This window comes from Hypomesus transpacificus, chromosome 13, assembly GCF_021917145.1.
Source record: "Hypomesus transpacificus isolate Combined female chromosome 13, fHypTra1, whole genome shotgun sequence".
NCBI classification, from domain to species: domain Eukaryota; kingdom Metazoa; phylum Chordata; class Actinopteri; order Osmeriformes; family Osmeridae; genus Hypomesus; species Hypomesus transpacificus.
In genome coordinates this window covers 14,350,118-14,368,924 of record NC_061072.1, presented here as the reverse complement: position 1 = coordinate 14,368,924, position 18,807 = coordinate 14,350,118, and the positions used below count along the sequence as shown (strand labels likewise).

Here is an 18,807-nt window from a genome sequence, read left to right as displayed (position 1 = left end):
CTGCTTCCCCGAGTCAAGAGCCGTGCGTGCGGATGTGAGGCAACGTGGCTGCTCCCTGTTCACCCAGCGAGGTTCTCTGCTGTCTACACGGGCTCCCCTAGTGGACAAACGAACACACTACCAGCCACCCATGTCCTCATACTGCGTCATACACACACGCGCTCGTGCGCGCTCACACACACTACGGACACAGACGGACAGTAACAAAAATACAGACACTAAACACAGAGACAGACACATAGATATACACGCGCAGGGCCGCCGTATGAGTCTAAACGTGGCCATTGATATTAAAAAGCTACTGCAGTTGATTTAAAATTGGCTCCTGATTTAAGTAGACTTAATGTACGAAGAATATGCCCTAAATAACCCGAGGCCTGTAAACTTTCCAACCAGCCTCATCTTTCACAGTGCCTAGTGCCTCCATGAGCACAATAATTGTAGGACGCGAAAGTACTTTCCCACAATGTCAACGAACCATAATTGAACTGAACTTCCCCTTATGTGTTATTTTATTTAATTGATGTCATATATTATTAGTTTTTGTTTGTTTCCTTTTCACTTCCCTTGTAATCCGTTCTGTATTATAAAATGTACATTTTTGATTACGATGTTACTATGCCATTTGGAAAATGTTCTGTACCTTCATGTACAAAAAGAGTATCGATGTGGCAATATATGGTTTGTACATTTTCAACAAAACAAAAAAAAGCCTAGTGCCTGCATGTCACCAGGCAGTCTGCTCCTCCGTTCGCCTTTGAGGTCCCCCGCTGGAGAAAGCTCCGTCCCCCGCCGTTAATGTACATTTTTGTACATTTGCTTGCGCGGCGAGAGTTTGGCCACTTGGATGAAATGTTTACACGGTAGTGATGGCAGTCATACAGACTGACGCTGTGTAGCCTATAACACCAGTTAAAATATTTCCATTGCCGTTCCCGTTTGATGTTCTTCAGTGCGACACCTAGCCTGGCTGCCAGCCCAATTTAGCCCCGCCCACAAAATAAATTGGTCGGGAAGTTGGGTCTGGGGTAGCCTGGCTACCAGCTCAACTTCTGCCCGCCCCCAAAAAAATTTGGTCGGGAAGTTGGGTCTGGAGGGTCTCGTATTGGGGACCAACCACAGAAAACCAGAATCTGGGCGAACCAATTAAATTGCCAGGGCGGGCTTTATACGATGATGGACAGATGATCAACAGTAACGTAATTAACAACGTCAGCGCTTGTGTTGAATTCGTTTTCAACAAACAACATATTACGTTGCTCTGATTGGTTGTAGGGCTATCCAATTGAGCAAAGAGAATTTGTTTTACGAGTTCGGTTGAAACACACCCCGTAGTCACAGCCCAACGGAGTTTTCAGACTCATATTCTGACTAGAATTATGAGTATGACAACGTCAGGCTTGCGACACCAGCTGTATGGGTGAAATGCCAGTAAGGGAGGGGCAGTAGACTAAAAGCGACTGCTCGTTTCTACGTTGAGCAAGACGGTCGGGCGTAAAGGCTTCAACACTGCAACCGGAGGACAGCGTGCTCATGTTTTGTTTAGCTGCATCGCACTGGACCAATCACGTGCAACGTTACTTTAGGTCAACAGCTCCTAGCGCGTCACTGACTGATTCAGAAATCACGGTGTTGGTCTGCGTAAAGTGTATCTCGTGATTATTGTTGAAGCAAACCTTTTCCTTGTGTTTAATTTACATAGCCGACAGTGCGGACTATCCGTCCGCCATTAGGAATAGAACTAAAACAGGGAGGAACGACACATTTTGGATTCCAATTGTTACCCTATACATGAATCGGTGCTCTTTATCCTCTCACACATTTGGACCCAGATCATTAGCGGGTGGGTCTCCATCTCTAGTTGTTTACGTCTCTGATCATGTCGGAGAGAAGTGGCGAGGATAATTTACAGGGTAAGTCTCAATGTTGTATTTGTAGTCGGTTATGATAGATGGTGTTTTGGGTCATGGCGTACTATTATTATAGTATCATTGTAGCATAAATGCAGTATTATCTAATCAAGACCTTAGGAAAGCTACTTTCACGTGACAGCGCGGTTGTCCTAGTAGGTGATTGTACCCAGTGTGTTCTGAAATGGGTCCCACGTCAGGCTGCCCAGTCTGTCTTAACAACAAATGATCTAGGGTGCCGCGTTGCACTATACAGCATGACCTTGGTCCGTCAACTCGAAACGCATGTTCCCCATTGTGTTGTGAAATATTTATAGCGTTCCAGGTATGATAAGGAGACCAGACTAGCTTCGAACCGCGCTCCTGCTCGGTGGATTATGCAACACAACAGGGGGAGGGGACCAAGCAGTCTGTTCTCTCATTGGACAGACACTCTCACTGCATGAAAAAATAAATTTCTTAGAACAGAGACCAAGCTTGGTCAGTTGCTATTTAAAGAATTTGCACACAGACACACACACACACACACAGACACACACACACACACACACACACACACACACACACACATACACACACTCACACAAACGTGTCGTACTGACAAGATAAGGTTCAAGTTCAAGTCTTTTATTTGTCAGGTACACAGAACAACACAAGGTTAGACTCGGCACTTAAATTATTAAGACAAGACAACGCAAGCACCTGGCATAACATAAGTACACGGAACATAATTTACATCTATGCTGAGCTTAAATAAGTGAAACTTCCTAAATATACAGATAGCAATAAATAATTGACTATAATAACCCTAATACTAAAACTTCCTAAATTACAGATAACTAAGTAATACACTATACTAACCCTAAATGCACATAAAACCTATTTCAACCCTATAACCTATTGTAACCTAAGTGGAGTACAGTACAATAGTGCAAATTTGCAGATCAGTGACTAAGTCAATGACCATACAGGAGCCTGGTGGCGAGGTATAGTGAGGTACAGTAGTGCAATGTTACTGATAGTGCAACCAGTAGCTGAAAGTGACAGAGTATAAGTGACTAGTGTGCAGTAAATCAATGTCCATATCAGTGTCCATTCAGAAGCCTGATGGCCCTTGGGTAGAAACTGTTGTCCAGTCTGCGTGTGCGCGACCGGATGCTGCGGTAACGCCTGCCAGAAGGCAACGGGGTAAAGAGACTGAAGGATGGGTGGAAACAGTCTCTTAGAATCTTGCCAGCTTTCCTTAGGCAACGTGTGTGGTAGATGTCCTGTAGGGCTGGGAGCTTCCTGCCGATGATGAACTCAGCAGAACGTACCACACTTCGTAGGGCCTTGCGGTCCCTGTCTGTGCAGCTCCCATACCACACTGTAATACAACCAGTCAGAATGCTCTCTATAGTGCATCTGTAAAAGTTAGTGAGGATGACTGAGTCCATACCAAACTTCTTCAGTCTCCTCAGGAAGAAGAGGCGCTTACGGGCCGCTTTGACCACCTTGTCCGTGTGAACAGACCGGGTGAGGTCATTGCTGATGTTCACCCCGAGGAACTGGAAGCAGCTGACCTTCTCCACTTCCGATCCATTGATGAATAGGGGTGCATGCTCCTCCTCCTGCCGCCTCCTATAGTCCACAATCATCTTGTTGCTGATGTTAAGAGAGAGGTTGTTGTCCTGACACCATGATGTCAGGGTGTCAACCTCCTCTCTGTAGGCTGACTCGTCACTGTCAGAGATGAGGCCCACGATGGTTGTGTCGTCAGCAAACTTAACAAGGAGGTTGGAGCTGTGCGTTGCCACACAATTGTGAGTGAACAAGGAGAACAGGAGAGGGCTGAGCACAGCCCTGTGGGGTGGCTGTGTTGGTGATCAATACGGATGAGGTGCGGTCACTGATTCTCACCACCTGTGGCCTCCCGGTTGCATGGTCTATAATACTGGGTTCGGGCAGATTCATATGGGACTGTTTGTTTACATGCATGTCTGACTATCCACTTTCCTACCTGGCTCTCTCTCTGTCTCTTTTACCTCTCTCTTTGTGACGACCTGCCTGTCTACCTGTCTGTCTACCTGTCTGTCTACCTGTCTGTCTCACTGTCTGTCTGCCTGTCTGTCTACCTGCTTTTTGCTCTGGTCAGAGTGGAGCCCTAACTGTCCAGTCTGTGTCTTCCCCATCTCTCCGCAGGCTCCTGGGTGGAGCTGCACTTCAACGGCAGCCCTGCAGGGGACGCCGCAACACAACCATCCAACAGCCAGGAGGCAGAGAAGGAGGATGCTCCAGAGTCTACCCAGGGAGATGAGCTCATCGCCGGGTCTGCTGAAACAGATGAGAGGGTCCCTAGTTCGCCCCTGGATGGGGAGCCAGCATCTGGGTCTATCCTGACACTGGACAGGGACAACGATTCTGGGTCTATCCAGGGAGGAGAGCAGGTTCCAGGGTTGGACCAGGCTGATACCCAGGCTGGTACCCAGGCTGCTAGCCAGGGTCTGGACCTGGAGAAGATGTTGCTGGAAGCCCAGCACGAGTCTGGCCGGAGCAGCTCCAGGGGCAGTGTGCCGTGTGACAGGTACAGTATCTCTTAAAACTGCCTCAATATCTTGATTTAGAGGCCTGTGTATTTATATGTGTATATACTGGTCAGTACCTCGATAAATTGAAATGTGGGCCTGTGTGTGTATATTTACTGAAAGTTCCAGTATGTATGTATGTATGTATGTATGTATGTATGTATGTATGAACAGTCCACCAAGATCCCAGACTCCTTTGCACCTGCGTCGTGGCTCTGAGGTGCCTAGTTCTGCTGAGAAAAATAGCTCACAGGTAAACATGATAATAATACTAATCTATTTATTTAGAAGATACTTTTATCCCGAGCGGCAAGCAGTACAGGGGGGATTTGAACCTGTGACCTGTCAAATGCTGTACCACTGAGCTGCTCCCTCCTTCCCATACACACATACAGACACGCACACACACACACACACACACACACCACACACCCAGGCTGAGAGAATTTTCGGAGTTCGATTGCTTCTAAACAGGTGTGTTTCTGCTCCAGTCTGAGGAAGACTACTTGGACCGAAGGCGTGAGGTGGAGAATCTGATGAAGAAGAACGCAGACTGGATCTGGGATTGGTCCAGCCGACCAGAGAATCTCCCACCCAAGTCAGTGTCGCTTAGTAATAAACAACTTCTCGTGCATGGTGCCCAGTGTGTTGTCAGTTGTGTGAGTGGGTTTAAATCTTTACCCTGTGTGTGTGCTGTGGACTGTGTGTGTGTGTGTGTGTGTGTCTCTGGGTGTACTGTGTCCAGAGAGTTCCTGTTGAAGCATCCTAAACGTGCCACGCCCCTGAGCATCAGGAACACGCGTGTGATGAAGAAAGGAGGGATCTTCTCAGCAGACTTTGTCAAGGTCTTCCTGCCCTCCCTGCTCCTGTCTCACGTCCTCGCCATCGGCCTGGGGTGAGCCCAGTGAGACCCCCCCTGCCTCCCCCCGATTTCCCTGCCTCCCCCCATAATGTGTGTGTGTGTTTGACCTTGATTTGGGCTGTCTTCCCAGGGTGTACATTGGCAGGCGACTGTCCCCTCCCTCCAGCTCCTTCTGAATCTGATACTGATGGGAGGAACCGTCGTGGTCACCTTCCTCACCACCGTCATCATCATCACCGCTGCTGGGCTCCAAGTGATGCTTCCTAGATGCATAGGTGCTTCCGTCCTGTGACCTGTTTCTGTCCTGCTGGGATTGTTCCTACTGTCTGCTGCTGTCCATCACTGTCTGACTGGTTTACCATCTGGCTCACTGACTGACTATTTTACCATCTGACCTACAGACTGACAATCTGGCTCACTGACTGACTGGTTTACTGACTGACTAGTTTACCATCTGACCTGCTGATTGACAATCTGGCTTACTGACTGACTGGTTTACTGACTCATTGTCTGGCATGCTGGCTGACTGGTTTATCGTTTGACTGGGGCTCAGGTCTCAGGTGTGTGAGATGGAAGAGGAAATGAGGGAAACATGAGACAAGTGCATGATGGGATGTGAGTTGGTTCTGCCAGTGAGGTGGGATGGAGAACGGTGTCCGGGAGTTGAGGAGGGAGCTGGGCTGAAGCCAAGACCCGAAGAGCCTTATCCGTTTCAGAGTGGAAAGCTCAAAACAGCTGCAGAACCACAAATGTGTCGGAGGACGTCATTAATATATACACCGTATGTGTACCGTTATGTATTCTGTATCTGTAGATAATGTTGAATGAGCCCTCGAGGATGCACACAAGAGCGGGGGGGGAAAGAGAGGGGGGAGAGAGAGAGGTTAAGACTGATGGTAGCTGCTGTCTACTCTCCTTGCATGTCAACTGGTCTTCTATAAACACATCAGCGCATCACAAGTGGTTGGATTTGAAAAACGTGGTTTTGTACAAATAAAAGGCATTTTAATGTGATGAATAAACTTTGTGAAAGTATCCTCGCGTCAGGTCTTTGTCCAGGGCTACACACCCCCACACGGAAGCCCGAATAGAGAAACGACACCTCCTCATGTCGTTTTTGTTACTTTTATTAAGTGGTTGACACCAGACGGTGCGGTTATATAGATACAGTCAGTGAGTAAATGTTATTATGCATGAGAAAAAAGGAGAAAAAAAAAGAAAAAAAGAACCAACTGTCCACTGGTCAGACCGGTTGTAAGTGCTGAGAAGACCAGACAGGGGGCGCCAGAGGCCACCTCGCCAAGCCACGGGAGGAATGTTATCAGGCATCATCGTCGTCGTCATCATCATCGCCATCTGCTGCTGCTCTTCACAGGCCCAGGCTTCACATTCTGGAGGAGAGCCCTCTCACCTGCCGCACCCAGGTTCCATCATTTTGGTCGTCAAATCATCGAGAAAAACAAATAAACAAAACAAAACAAACAAACAAAAAAAGGCTCAGAATAAATAACTGTCGACACGTTCGCAAACAGGCCCGGAGGGCAACGAGGCCGTTTGCTTCTTTAGACAGAGATAACGACTAGACTTAACTATGCAAGTACACATTTCTGTCCGTCCATGGTACAGTGGTTGGGGGGGGGGGGGGGGGGGGGGGGGGGGGGGGGTCGGGCATTGGGCGGGGTGGAGGGGGTCGGGAGACTGGGTGGAGGGTGGTGGGGCCCTGGGGGAGAGAGGGGGGGGAGAGGGGGGGTTGTTCCAGGGGAGATTGGAAGAGAACAAGAGGGGGGGTCCCCCCCGGGGGGCTTAGTTGATCTTGTCCTGGAATATGTAGAGGTTGTTGGTGGCTGCCACGGCGATGACGTTCTCCTTGGGGTGCCAGGCGGTGTGCAGGATCTTCCTGTTGAAGTCCAGGCTGTCCACGCTGATCTCGTCCTTCTTCCGCTTGCCGCCGCTGCACACCTTGCGGGGCTTGAGCACGGGCGCGCGGCTTGCTGTTCTCCCGCGACGCCTCTCAGGGTCACGTCGCGGCGGGGACGTGCCGGTCGAACATCCGGAAGAAGTTGTTGTACGAGCCCGTCATGATGGCACTGGAGGAGACGGGAGCAAGGGGGGGGGGTTACAACCAGAAGCGGATTGGCTGATGGAGGAGGTATATGCTTATGACGTGGACAAACAGGGAGGGGGAGGAGTTAGCAGTGGGGAGGGGTTACATGAATGGGGGGGGGGGGGGAGGAGTTGGAACCAGAAGGAGGAGCTAGATGAAGAGGGGAGGGGCTAGAGGGAGAGGGAGGAGTCAGGGTTTCACCTGTCGGAGCCGTTCCAGCAGCATTCAAACTTGTCGAAGATGCAGTCGTTCTCGTACAGCGAGCACAGCTTGCTGCGCAGGTACTCGTGCACCTGCAGGAGAGGAGATCAGCTGATGACTCTGTCACACACACACACATGCACGCCCCCCTTACAGACACACACAAGAGCGTGCACACACACACACTTGCTTACCCAGTTTCTGTAACACACACACACTCCACTTACAGACACACACGTGTTTCACAGACAAGGTACCTGGTAGGTTTCGACAGGCCGGTTCTCCATGTTGAGGGTCCCACACCTTGACTGACAGGTAGTCCCGGGTCATCATGTAGCGCCCGCTGTGGCTGAACTTGACATCGGAGATTGACGAGATGATCTCAGAGAAGAACGACCTGCTGCTGGGGGTCCTCGGGCTCCTCAAAGACTGGCACACACGCACGCACGCACACACACACACACACACCCATGAGATCAGCAGTTACTAGTGTGTCCACTCTGCCCTCTACTAGGTGAGGTAGGAGTGTTTGTTCTGCTAGCTTTCGGTACAGCGACAGCGTCAAGATATGCGTCAGCAACGGGGAGGACTCTGCTGACAGTGGAAACAAGAGATTGTTTACTAAACAACCGCCAGCGGACAGCACCAGAGAGAGACACACAACACAGACGGAACCAGTAGAGCACAGACAGACCGAGCCAGCAGAGCACAAGATAGACCGTAATGAAGCGAAGGGTGAACATAAGAGTCCCGGGCTACGGTGTGCGACGCCTCACATTTGCTGTGGTTGTCGCAGAGGGCGGCGGCCCTCATGTCGCAGAGGCGGATGGTGCCCTTGCTGCTGCTGTAGGCCAGCGTGTGGCAGTGCTGCGGGTGGAACTCTGCGGCCGTGATCACCTCCGTCAGCTCCTCCATGTTGGCTGGCTTGATGTCCACGATGTCTGGGGAGGGGGGGTCAAGGAGGCCAACAGGGGCGAGGGGCGAAGACCGCGCTTGTTCGCGCGCGCGCTCTCTCTCACACTCACACACACTCACACACACACACACAGTAGCTTGTTCGCTCTCTCACACTCACACACACACACGTGTACTTTGTCTGTCTCTCATGGGCACTGACACACTTACACAAACACGCGCTCTCCTCCTTGTTCGCACACACTCTTGTATGCACCACACACACACAATCTGTGTTCTCGGTCATCCTTTCCCATGGTTGAAGGATACTAAAACTCCTATCTGTGATTTCTAAATGCCATAGATTGATTCTGAGGTCGTCTGCCGACAGGTATGTTTCGTGGTCACTATTTACTGAGATGGAGTTGATGTGATATGTGTGTGCGTTGGCGAATATCCTCCGAGGGCTAGCTTCCACCATCAGGTCCATGGGCATGAGCACAGGCACCTGAAGAGAACCACGTTACAGCAACGTTACGGGAACATTACAGCAACATCGGCAGACAATTAAACGGCCACGTTAGCACGGCACCGTACAACGCACTTTTCATATTACACGCATAACACCCCTTTGCATTTGTACCGTTACACATTCAACACCCCCCCCCCCCCCCCCCCCCCACCACCTACACACATACAGTCTATGCATAATACATCAGCATAACGCACCACACACACACACACACACACAGACACAGACAGACAGGTACGCACACACACACACACACACACACTGACCCGTAAGGAGGTAATCCTAAAAGGGTCCCTCATCCTCCCGTCCTCGTCCTTCAGGTTGGAGCCCTCGGCCCTCTTGTCTCGCTCGCTGATCTTCCACAGCTTGATGGTTTTGTCTGTCAAGATAACCACCGTCACTCCGCTAGCATGGGACGCTCGACGCCACCCCGGGTACAGGCCTCAGCTACACGACGGTGCAGCAACAAGTGTGTGTGTGTGTGTGTGTGTGAGAGAGACTATCTACTCCACTCCGGTGTAAAGCCCTCAGCATCACGACAGTGGAGTGATGAGGCGGCGGTCGATATCAATGACAGCCTGCGGTGTGTTGACACCAAAAGGCCTACGTTTGAGACTGACAGGAGTTGGGGTGTGTGACAGCCTGTTGATGTGACAGCCTGTCGGGACACTGTGTGTGTGTGTGTGTGCGTGTGCACGGCCACAGTCGAGTCCCGGCCGTGTGACAGGAAGCCGGGGCCGGCCGCGTGGCTTCTCACCGTTGGTGGAGAGCAGGAAGTGGGCGGCGTTCTGTTGGGGGAGCCATCTGATCTTGTTGATCTTCTCCTCGATCTCTAAGCTCTTCAGGTAGTCGAACTCGGGCTCGTGGCTCTGGAAGGTGCTGTACACGTTGTACTCGCCTCGTGAATGAGGACGGTTTTTTACTCTGCGGGGAGGAGAGAGGACATCGTGAGGGAGGGGGGCGTCCCCCCGAGACGGCGAACGGCAACACGACACAAAGAGGTCTTTTGAGTTGGAGCGCAGAGTAACAGCCGTCAACAGGAAGTGATGCTCTTTGAGTACAGGAAGTAGGCTGACCTCTTGCTCCCTCTGGAAGATCACCACACGGCCCCCCTTATCCCCCGTGGCCAGCAGCTCGCCCGTGTAGTTGAACTCCACCGTCGAGATGATGTCCGCTAGAACACAAGAACACATGGAGAACATATTGAGAACCCATCGGGAATACGGGGGGTCAGGGACACTGCAACGTCGTGGACCCAAGGCTCTCAGTCGGGTGGCCTGGGATTGGTCAGACTGGTGTACAGGGACTAGCCTGAGAAATACTTTGCACTTTCGGCAGAACATAAACGCCACTCTAATCACCCACTGTTCCCCCTGATACTCACACACACACACACACACACACACAATCTCCATGTCCTCATGGGTATTTAACGCTAGCATTTAGCCCAGCATGTGTATGACTTATTTATCAGTGTGCTGTGCGCAGGCGAGCCCTGCTGTTTGTTTGCTGAGACCCCCCATCGCCTGCTCTGAGAGGTAGGACCAGTTAAAGTACAGGAGAGGGAGGGCACCTGAGTGCAGAGGTCTCAGCAACGGGGTTCCTCATTGGCTGGGGGGCCACTGAAGTAGCCTCCATTGGGTCAAAAAACTTTGTGGTTCCTGGTGGTCAAGGTGACGGCTGCTTGTGTTGGTAAAGCGCCACTGTGGAGAGGCCTGACCCTCCTCTCTCCTCCCTCAGACAACTCCCACTGAGTTCCAGTGTTCGGAGAAAGCCGGTCAGAATCTTCTCCCGAGAAGCTCAACGTACTCCAGGCGACCGTCGCTTCCGAGCGCCACAGCTATGCTCCGTCCAAAACAAACCGCTGGCCACACAGCCTAACAGCAGCCGCTTTGCCAGCGTGCACCTCACCACGGCAACCCTCCCAGCATGCCCCACAGAGCAGCATCCTTCCTGTCCCAGCGTGCGACACACCACAGCCGCGCCTCTAGCAGAGCTCTGCGATTGGCTGATCTACACCAGCACATGCTGGGCACAGCTGTGGGCGGGACGACCCTCGGAGCAGGGCTTGGAGGAACGGCAGGAACTCGAACAAGGCTTGCAGGTTTCAAATCGGTCAAGTTCAACCTAACACAACAGTGTCTGACACACAAGTCTCTGCTTACCTTGAGCTAAGCTCAGCATGTATGAATGTAGGGTTAGGTGTGTCTTTACGACCACGTTCAACCCAGAGTGATGGCTTCACTTCCATAGCCTTCCAGTTAAATGGGAAAGAATCCACACTGGCTTTGACCGGATCTAAACAGTTTCACAACGTGTAAGGTTGGTCCAATTACCCAGCATATAACAGACCGGTCAATCACCCAACATGCATTGCACCTGTCCAGTCACCTGACGTGCAGCACGTGAAGGAAGGCAACATGTGACAATGCCCTTAGAGGCAGGAAAGACAGGGGCTGAGGAAGAGAAGAAGGGAAGACATCTGGGAAAAGGAGGGTGGGAAAAGAGGGATGTATGAGAGAGAGGGACAGACGGGAGAGGTAGCAGAGGAAGAAGAGGAAGCATAGGGAGGACAAGACAGAAAGGACTCCATTCATAAATCTGCTGGGTTGTATCCACCAGCTAAGGGAGCTGCAAAGAGCTTTTCAGACTTGAGTATCATTAGAAACTGCATTCAATATGATGGCAAGAACCAGGCATAACTGGTGCCATCTGACTACAGTAGTTGTTCTTGACCTTAATCACAAACGATTTCGTTCTCCCTCAAAAGTATATACCTCTCTGTGTCTGTCTCATGACACACACACACACGACAACCGAAAAGCCAACTGCCTTTAACAGTGTTGATGCAAATACAGGATTAGTATAATTACTGAACAGCGGGGGGGGGGGGGGGGTCGTCATAGACCACCTGGAGGTGCGTGGTACAGCATTCCATGAATGTTGACAAAACACTAAGCAATACCTTTGACATTTCACTGCATGATTGTAACCAAAGTATTACTAGTTCCTGTAGCTACCGTTTTGGCGATATGATCAATACGGATTTATATGTTTGATGTGCTAGATAAACAACTTTTGTTGTGTAAACTGAAACACGTTTCACCATTACAAGTGATTGAACAGAAATTATAGCGGTTTCACGTTTGCCAGATAACCAGCTAGTAGCACTATCGGCACTTACCTTCGGCCACATCCTCGTCTATGGCTCCCTTGACTTGGGAGAAGCACCATTGGAAATCGTTCCCTCCTCCGACACCTAAGGAAAACATGGCAATAATTAGCAGTTGAAATAGGAGATGGTTAAATAGCGATCAGTCCATTAAGACTTTCCGCAGATGAGTGAGCACCAGCTCAATACACAAGCTTCAAAAACGGCAGCAAGGAGGGAACTCTCCCTAGCTGCTCAATTTAACTAACATTGCGCTTAGCTGTCAGTTAGCCAGAAACGCTAGCATTGCTTGCTAGCTGTCATTGGTCAGAGGATAGCTGGATAGCGTAAGCTATCTTAGCTTGCTTGCTAAATAGAAATCTTGCTATTAGGCCGCTCTGATGCTTAGGGGGGCAGTGCAGGGCCCCCCGCCTACAAAGTTTCCTGTCTTACCTGCCATTGCCACTTTCTGCAACAGAACTGGCGTCTGTGGGAGGTCTTCCGAGCGCAATCTGAATTGATAAGATTGATATTCAGTGCAGGCTACTACAGTGAAACAGTGATTAGACTCGTGAATAAGGGCTTCCAGAAATGCCCGTGATTTTTTCTATCCAAAATGGCGCACATTGACAGTCGACATGACACGTGACGTCATTTGGACGCCTCAAAGGTCTAGTCAAGCTACTCGAGGGTACAAGAACTGCGCCACTTCTGCGCAGCTTCGGCCTCTGGATCGCTGTCAACTCCAGCAGCGTGGGAAAAAGGAGAAGCGTTGTATTTATCCGTGGGAAGCGCTAGAACTCCCCCTGGCGACGGAATGCGTTGACAAACTAAAAATAGAATTTGCTGGGCTAAATAAAACCAAAGGGACAAAATAAAAAAAGAAAGGAAGAAAACACATTTTAATCTACTACAATCAAGTCTATGTGATCTGTAAAACTCATCTATCTATACCATCAGACTATTTTTGCTGCTACTACTACTAATAGTACTACTATTGGATTATTATGAAACTACACTACTAGACTATATGCAAATGTCAATTAATTCTGTGCATCAATAGACATGTCCATCCAATCAGAGGTGATTATCATGATTACAGAGTCTGCCTTCCAGGGTTTTGTTCCACCCCAGACTAGCAGCATTACCCAGGACAAGGCAACAATTTTCTCTTCAAGAAAATCATATGAAAGCTTTTAGTGAATCGACACCTCAGTTTCACTTACAGTAATACTAGCTTCTTGCGACCATGATGAAAGGCACTGCAGCAACAAGACACAAGTTGATTATAGTGCTCTCTGAATGAACACTTTGGTGTTGAGCATTGCATTTGTGTTTTGGTCGTACGTTTCAGCAGAATTAAACATAAGCAGTGCCATTTGACAGCGTCTGCTACGTGATTCAACTTAATGACCAAATTTCAAGCCAAAGCCCCTCTCTGTCTCTCTATTTACAGTCTCTCTCTCTCTCTCTCTCTCTCTCTCTCTCTCTCTCTCTCTCTCTCCTCTCTCCTCTCTCTCTCTCTCTCTCTCTCTCTCTCTCTCTCTCTCTCTCTCTCTCTCTCTCTCTGTCTTTCTCTCTCTCTCTCTCTGTCTGTCTCCATACCTTCATCTCTCTCTTTCTCTCGAGCAGACAGTTTTCCTGACCTTATCTGGGGACAACAGCACAACAGTACAGAAACTGGCCTCTGGATGGCACCAGAGCATCTCAAACCAATGTAAACTAGCAAGGTACCTCAGAAACAGAAGGTAAATGACTCGTCTACATGGCCCCAGAGCATGAAAATAATGTTCCAGGAAAGACAGCAAAGAAGCTTTTATGAATGCAGATGGATGATGTCTGCCTGCCTGCCAATCGATCTGGAAAAAGATTCCCTCAGACAAGACTTGCGCAAACTTAAAAAAAAAAAAAGATCTCTCTCCCATTCTCCTTCTGTCTCCTCACCCCTCTTTTCTTCCAAATGTGTTTCCATTAGTAACATGCTGGGATTGCACCGATAGTGGCATTGTTGTGTGTGTGTGGGGGGGGGAGGTGGGGGGGGGGGGGTGTCTCTCAATATTGAGAGACCTTGGATAACCTCATTGGGGAGCGGAGGCAGGCTTTTAGCCAGAGAACAAACCACACTGACCATGGGAGGGTTAGGGGGTTAGGCGGAGCAGGTCGGAGGCTTCCCCCAGGTGATTGGAGAGGTGGGGGCTGTGGACAGCAGGGGGTGGACGGGAGGTGGGGTGGGGTTGGGGGGGTGGTGTGGAGGGGGGGGGGGTGGGGGTTTAAATATGAATAAGAATGAATAAGAAAGATGGTGAGACGTGAGGATGGAGGGGTAAGAGGTAGATGAATGGAGGAGCGTGACCGCTGGGGGAAGAGGAAGAGAGACTGAGTGGAGCAGCTGTGTGGAGGGGAGGGGGGGGGCAGGAGAAGTCAGGCGGGCAGGGGGGCAAGGAGGGCAGATAGGTTTAGTCACTTGCAGGCCTGGGTGAGAGGTAGCTTGGGGGGAAGGGGAGGGTATGGAGCCTGGATGGTCTGGATGCAGTCCGGGGACACCAGAATGCGACAGTAAGGCAGGGAGGGTTTGCTCTCAGGGGGAAAGGAGAGAGGGCGGTGCAGAGAGGGTGGAGGAAAACAGGAGAAGGTGGAGGAAAACAGGAGAGGGTGGAGGAAAACAGGAGAGGGTGGAGGAGAAAAGGAAAGGGTGGAGGAGAGGAGGAGGGGGTTGCTGGAGTCGGGTCCGGCTCCTGTCAGACTTTGTAATCATTGTCGGCGGTTCACTTGTCAGTCACCTGTCCTCATTGTCCTAGAGGAAATCCTGGAGAAGACAACCAGAGCCCAGAGGCCTGCCTGGGAGGCTGGCACTCTGTGACCGGTGTGGTGAGAATAGAACTGGGACGGACACAGAGAGACTGGCTCGTGCCACAAAAAAGTTCAATTAGAAGTCTTTCGCTGGTGAAACATCACACTTCAACAATTCCTCATGTGACATGTGCTCACATCCCCTGCAAATACGAAAACAATCATGAAAATTGTTCATGGAAAAAAAAAGACATGGATATTGCACACTGCATTTCTGTATGCATGACAAATTTTTTGCCAGGTACAAAACAGTAACACCATACGTGAGGCTAGGGACTGGCACACTGTCTGGCACTACCAGTGGCTGAACAATCCTCAGGCATACCACCAATGTAGCCAACAACAAGGCTGTGTCTGTCTGCCAACAGGACACAGCTGGAGAAGAACTGGGCAGAGCATTAGGGCATGTATTACATTGACTGGTTTCGTTCTGTCTGACTGTGCCAGCGTGTGTGTGTGAGTGTGTGAGACAGTGTGTGTGTTTTTTTGTAGGTGAATGCGTGTATTTGTGTGTGTGTGCGTGTGAGAGAGAAAGAGAGTGTATATGTGTATGCGTGTGTGTGTGTGACATGATGTGACATGACAGCATCCACATGTATCAGATGAAGCCCAGACTCTGCAGTATTATGCTCTGCCTGGCCGTTTCGGTCCAGAAGCGTCAGTTCTACTTCCTGTCCAGAAGCAGAAGTCCTACGTCCTGTCCCCAGAGCTCTGTCTCACACGCAGCATCATGACAGATGAAGCCAGGGTTCCAAAGCTCGGTGGCTGTGATTAGATGGCCTTGGACAAAATGTCCCGGTCATGAGAGAACTGGCCATGGAACCGACCCAGGAGTTTTCTCTTCACCTGTCAATCAACTGACAACAACAGGAAATAGGTCCGAGCCTGTCGTGCAACCGACCCCTTCACTGAGGCCAACCTTGATATGCTTTTAATGAAATCCAGTGGCGTAGAATCAAATCCCCCCTGTTCCAGGGCCAGTATCAGCCAGTGACCGGTGTCTGTATGTCCGTCCTTGCGTTGTGTCTATGTGAAGGTGCAGCTGTGCAGTGTGAGAGGATAGGAGGAGCCGGCTCACTTCCACCTTTAACCTTTGTGAAGTCTTAAGGAGAAAAAAAATGACCCAATCCTGTTTTCAACAGCGGAGAAAAAAACTGCCCCGTAATGACCTTTCTTCCTCTTGACATTTGATTACTTTTCCTAGATTGACCCCGACATTTCTAAAAAAGTTCAACCTAGTCTTTTTTCCCATGTCCGTGAAAGCCGTTCACCACCAGGGTCCAACCGGAGACCCATTTGACAGCGTGGGAGAGATCCCCTCCCCCAGTCCACAGCTGGTCCTTAGGAGAAACAAGACATCAGCGTTAGTATCCATCGACCCTCCAGCCTCCCTCCCCCTCCGCTTCCCCCCGACCCCCGCCATTCATCACCTCCTCCCACTCCCCCCCCGCCCCCCCCCGCCTCCCTCCCTCAATGCCATCGAGAGGTGAGCGAGTCTGACTCGTAACTGATACATCATTATCATCCCCCTCCTACGCCTATCGCCGTGGCTACGGTCCCAGGCCCCTCGAAAGATCAATTATTATTGGATGCCGAGCGGATAGAGGGAGTCTGGGCCCGTCAGCTTGATGTTTGTCAGTCATCAATATCATTGGCAGGAGTCTGGTTGTGTGAGGTGGATCAGGTTGTTTCACTGGGTTTGGTCTTAGTGGATCCCATGTCTAGTCACGGTTACCTCCCCCTGACATTACTGAGTCACTCTGCCTCTCTCAGTCTCTTTGAATATCTCTGAGTCTCTCTGAGTCTGAGTCTCTCTGAGTCTATCTCAGTCTGGGTCTCTCGGAGTCTGAATCTATTTGAGTCTGAGTCTATCTGACTCTCTGAATCTCTCTGAGTCTCTCTGATTCTAAGTCTGTCTGACTATCTGAATCTATCTGAGTCTGAGTCCATCTGACTCTCTGAATCTCTTTGAGTCTGAGTCTCTCAGAGTCTATCTGACTATCTGAGTCTCTCTGAGTCTGAGTCTTGCTGAATCTGAGTCTATCATGTAAATATTGTTTGTGCTTGTGTGTGTGTCACTGTGCATGTTATGTTTGTGCTTGTGTATGTGCAGTGCCCAGGGAGAGTCATCCCCCCCCCCCACATGCACACCATCACTCCTCCCCAATCCACCATCCACTTTGAAGACAATCAAACACTTTCGTACAACACACAATTACTCAGCACCGCTGTAAGTACAAACAGGCGCGTGTGCTTGCTTGTGCATTCATCTTTATGAATGCCAGCAAATCTAGGTATGTGTGATTGTTTGTTGTTGGGTGCATTTGGATGGGCCTAGACTATGTGCTATGGACCGCAAGGTAGTGATTGATTCAAGTCCAGTCTCCTGTTGATGGGGACCTGGCCAGACAAAGGCAGGAGAACAGTGTCTGGAACAGTTTCTGAGTGTGGCACTGGCTGGATGGCTGTGAGCAGGTGTTTCCATCCGACACGGAAGGAGGGAGAGGAGACTGGGTTTCCACAAGACTGTGAATACGGAGAGAGAACGAGAGAGAGCTCAAGAAAGGGAGAGGGAAAGAGGGAGCGGGAATGATGGATGGAGAGACGTGCATGAGCAGAGAGACAGACGGAAAGTCGTTGTTCCTCACAAACCACTGAGGTGTGCTTGTTTTGTGAAAGTGAATCAACTCGAAATTGTCTGTCACCCGGTCTCCTTGGGGCTTAAGCAAGTCACCTGCTGACTTGCAACTTCATACAGTGCAGAAACTTAATTGGAGTCTCCAACCGTTGCATGGAAGTGGCAGGTTCGGCGGCAGAGTTATTGCAACACCTAAGAATTTTTTGTCACACTGCAAGCTCTTTGTTCCTGAATAAAACACCTGCCGACTTGTAACTTCATACAATGCCTGGTTCATGAGATAACTGGGCCACAGACACACAGACATGTAAGAGATTCCAGGAATTACAGATAGATTAGTGTGTTTCCACATCCCCCCAGGAAGGGTCATGGAATCCCCACTTCTACTCAGTCCAGGTTAATGACACACAGCCCTGCACTCAGTCAACCCAACAGTCTATCCATGTCTTAGAAAATTAACAGCATCACATTCCCTTGTAAACTGGAATCCGATCATGACATTTAGAAAATGAAAAGCCTTTGTGGAATTTCCCCAGATACTTAAAGAGGCAGAATGTCATTGGAAGGATGATCAAAAATCAATAAGCCATTCTCACAGGTGGCATTTTCCTATTTTGTGTTGATTTTTGTGTTGTCTGCCTTGCGGAGACAGAAGAAAGAGAAACAGTGAAGGTGTATGTGCGTGTGTGTGCATGTGTGTGTGTGTGTGTGCATGTGTGTGTCCTGTCTCATAGGCAGTGACAGATGAGGCTCAGTGTTCGCCTCAGAGAGCAGAGTCATTACTAAAGATAGAGACTTCAGAGCCTAGCGGTAAACTCACCTCTGTGGAAACATCGAGGCTCAAACGGATTCGTTCTTAAGGTCGTCTCGTCTTGGCCTTAGTACTTCCTTGGTATAGAAACGCACAACATTCAGGTACATTGTTTCAGGATTGACACGTTAAAAAAAATGCCCTTCAAGTCTTGGCAAACCTGTGATATGAAGGTATAAATGTTCAGGTTTGTGTAGTCAAATCTATTTCCACGGGCACGATTTGTGTGCTACTTTGAATGAAAACTTGGAATGTATACAAATTGAAATGGAATGTCAAACCTGTCTGGC

The 18,807-nt window shown here is 49.8% G+C and overlaps 2 protein-coding genes across 3 annotated transcripts; one reads left to right on the top strand and one right to left on the bottom strand.

Moving 5' to 3' along the window:
- Positions 1–1,436: 1,436 nt before the first annotated feature.
- Positions 1,437–6,831, top strand: LOC124476102 (BCL2/adenovirus E1B 19 kDa protein-interacting protein 3-like). 2 transcript variants are annotated; one of them, XR_006957000.1, is made up of 7 exons: positions 1,437–1,913; positions 4,092–4,473; positions 4,649–4,727; positions 4,966–5,072; positions 5,220–5,369; positions 5,467–5,718; positions 5,783–6,831. XR_006957000.1 is itself a non-coding variant. In XM_047033114.1 (6 exons), exons 1-6 carry the CDS (start codon positions 1,880–1,882, stop codon positions 5,510–5,512), a joined length of 798 nt encoding a protein of 265 aa, XP_046889070.1. In that variant the 5' UTR covers positions 1,437–1,879; the 3' UTR covers positions 5,513–6,831. The 2 variants fall into 2 exon arrangements, 1 of the variants encoding a protein (XP_046889070.1); XM_047033114.1 differs by having other exon boundaries at positions 5,467–6,831.
- Positions 6,832–7,015: 184 nt separating this feature from the next.
- Positions 7,016–13,710, bottom strand: ppp2r2d (protein phosphatase 2, regulatory subunit B, delta). Its single transcript, XM_047033133.1, is given in 13 exon segments — positions 7,016–7,313; positions 7,315–7,423; positions 7,642–7,733; positions 7,899–7,934; positions 7,936–8,049; positions 8,051–8,070; positions 8,418–8,582; positions 8,866–9,043; positions 9,334–9,446; positions 9,825–9,989; positions 10,140–10,241; positions 12,252–12,326; positions 12,672–13,710. Coding segments are annotated over 13 exon segments (1,350 nt in total). The 5' UTR covers positions 12,679–13,710; the 3' UTR covers positions 7,016–7,139.
- Positions 13,711–18,807: the final 5,097 nt, after the last annotated feature.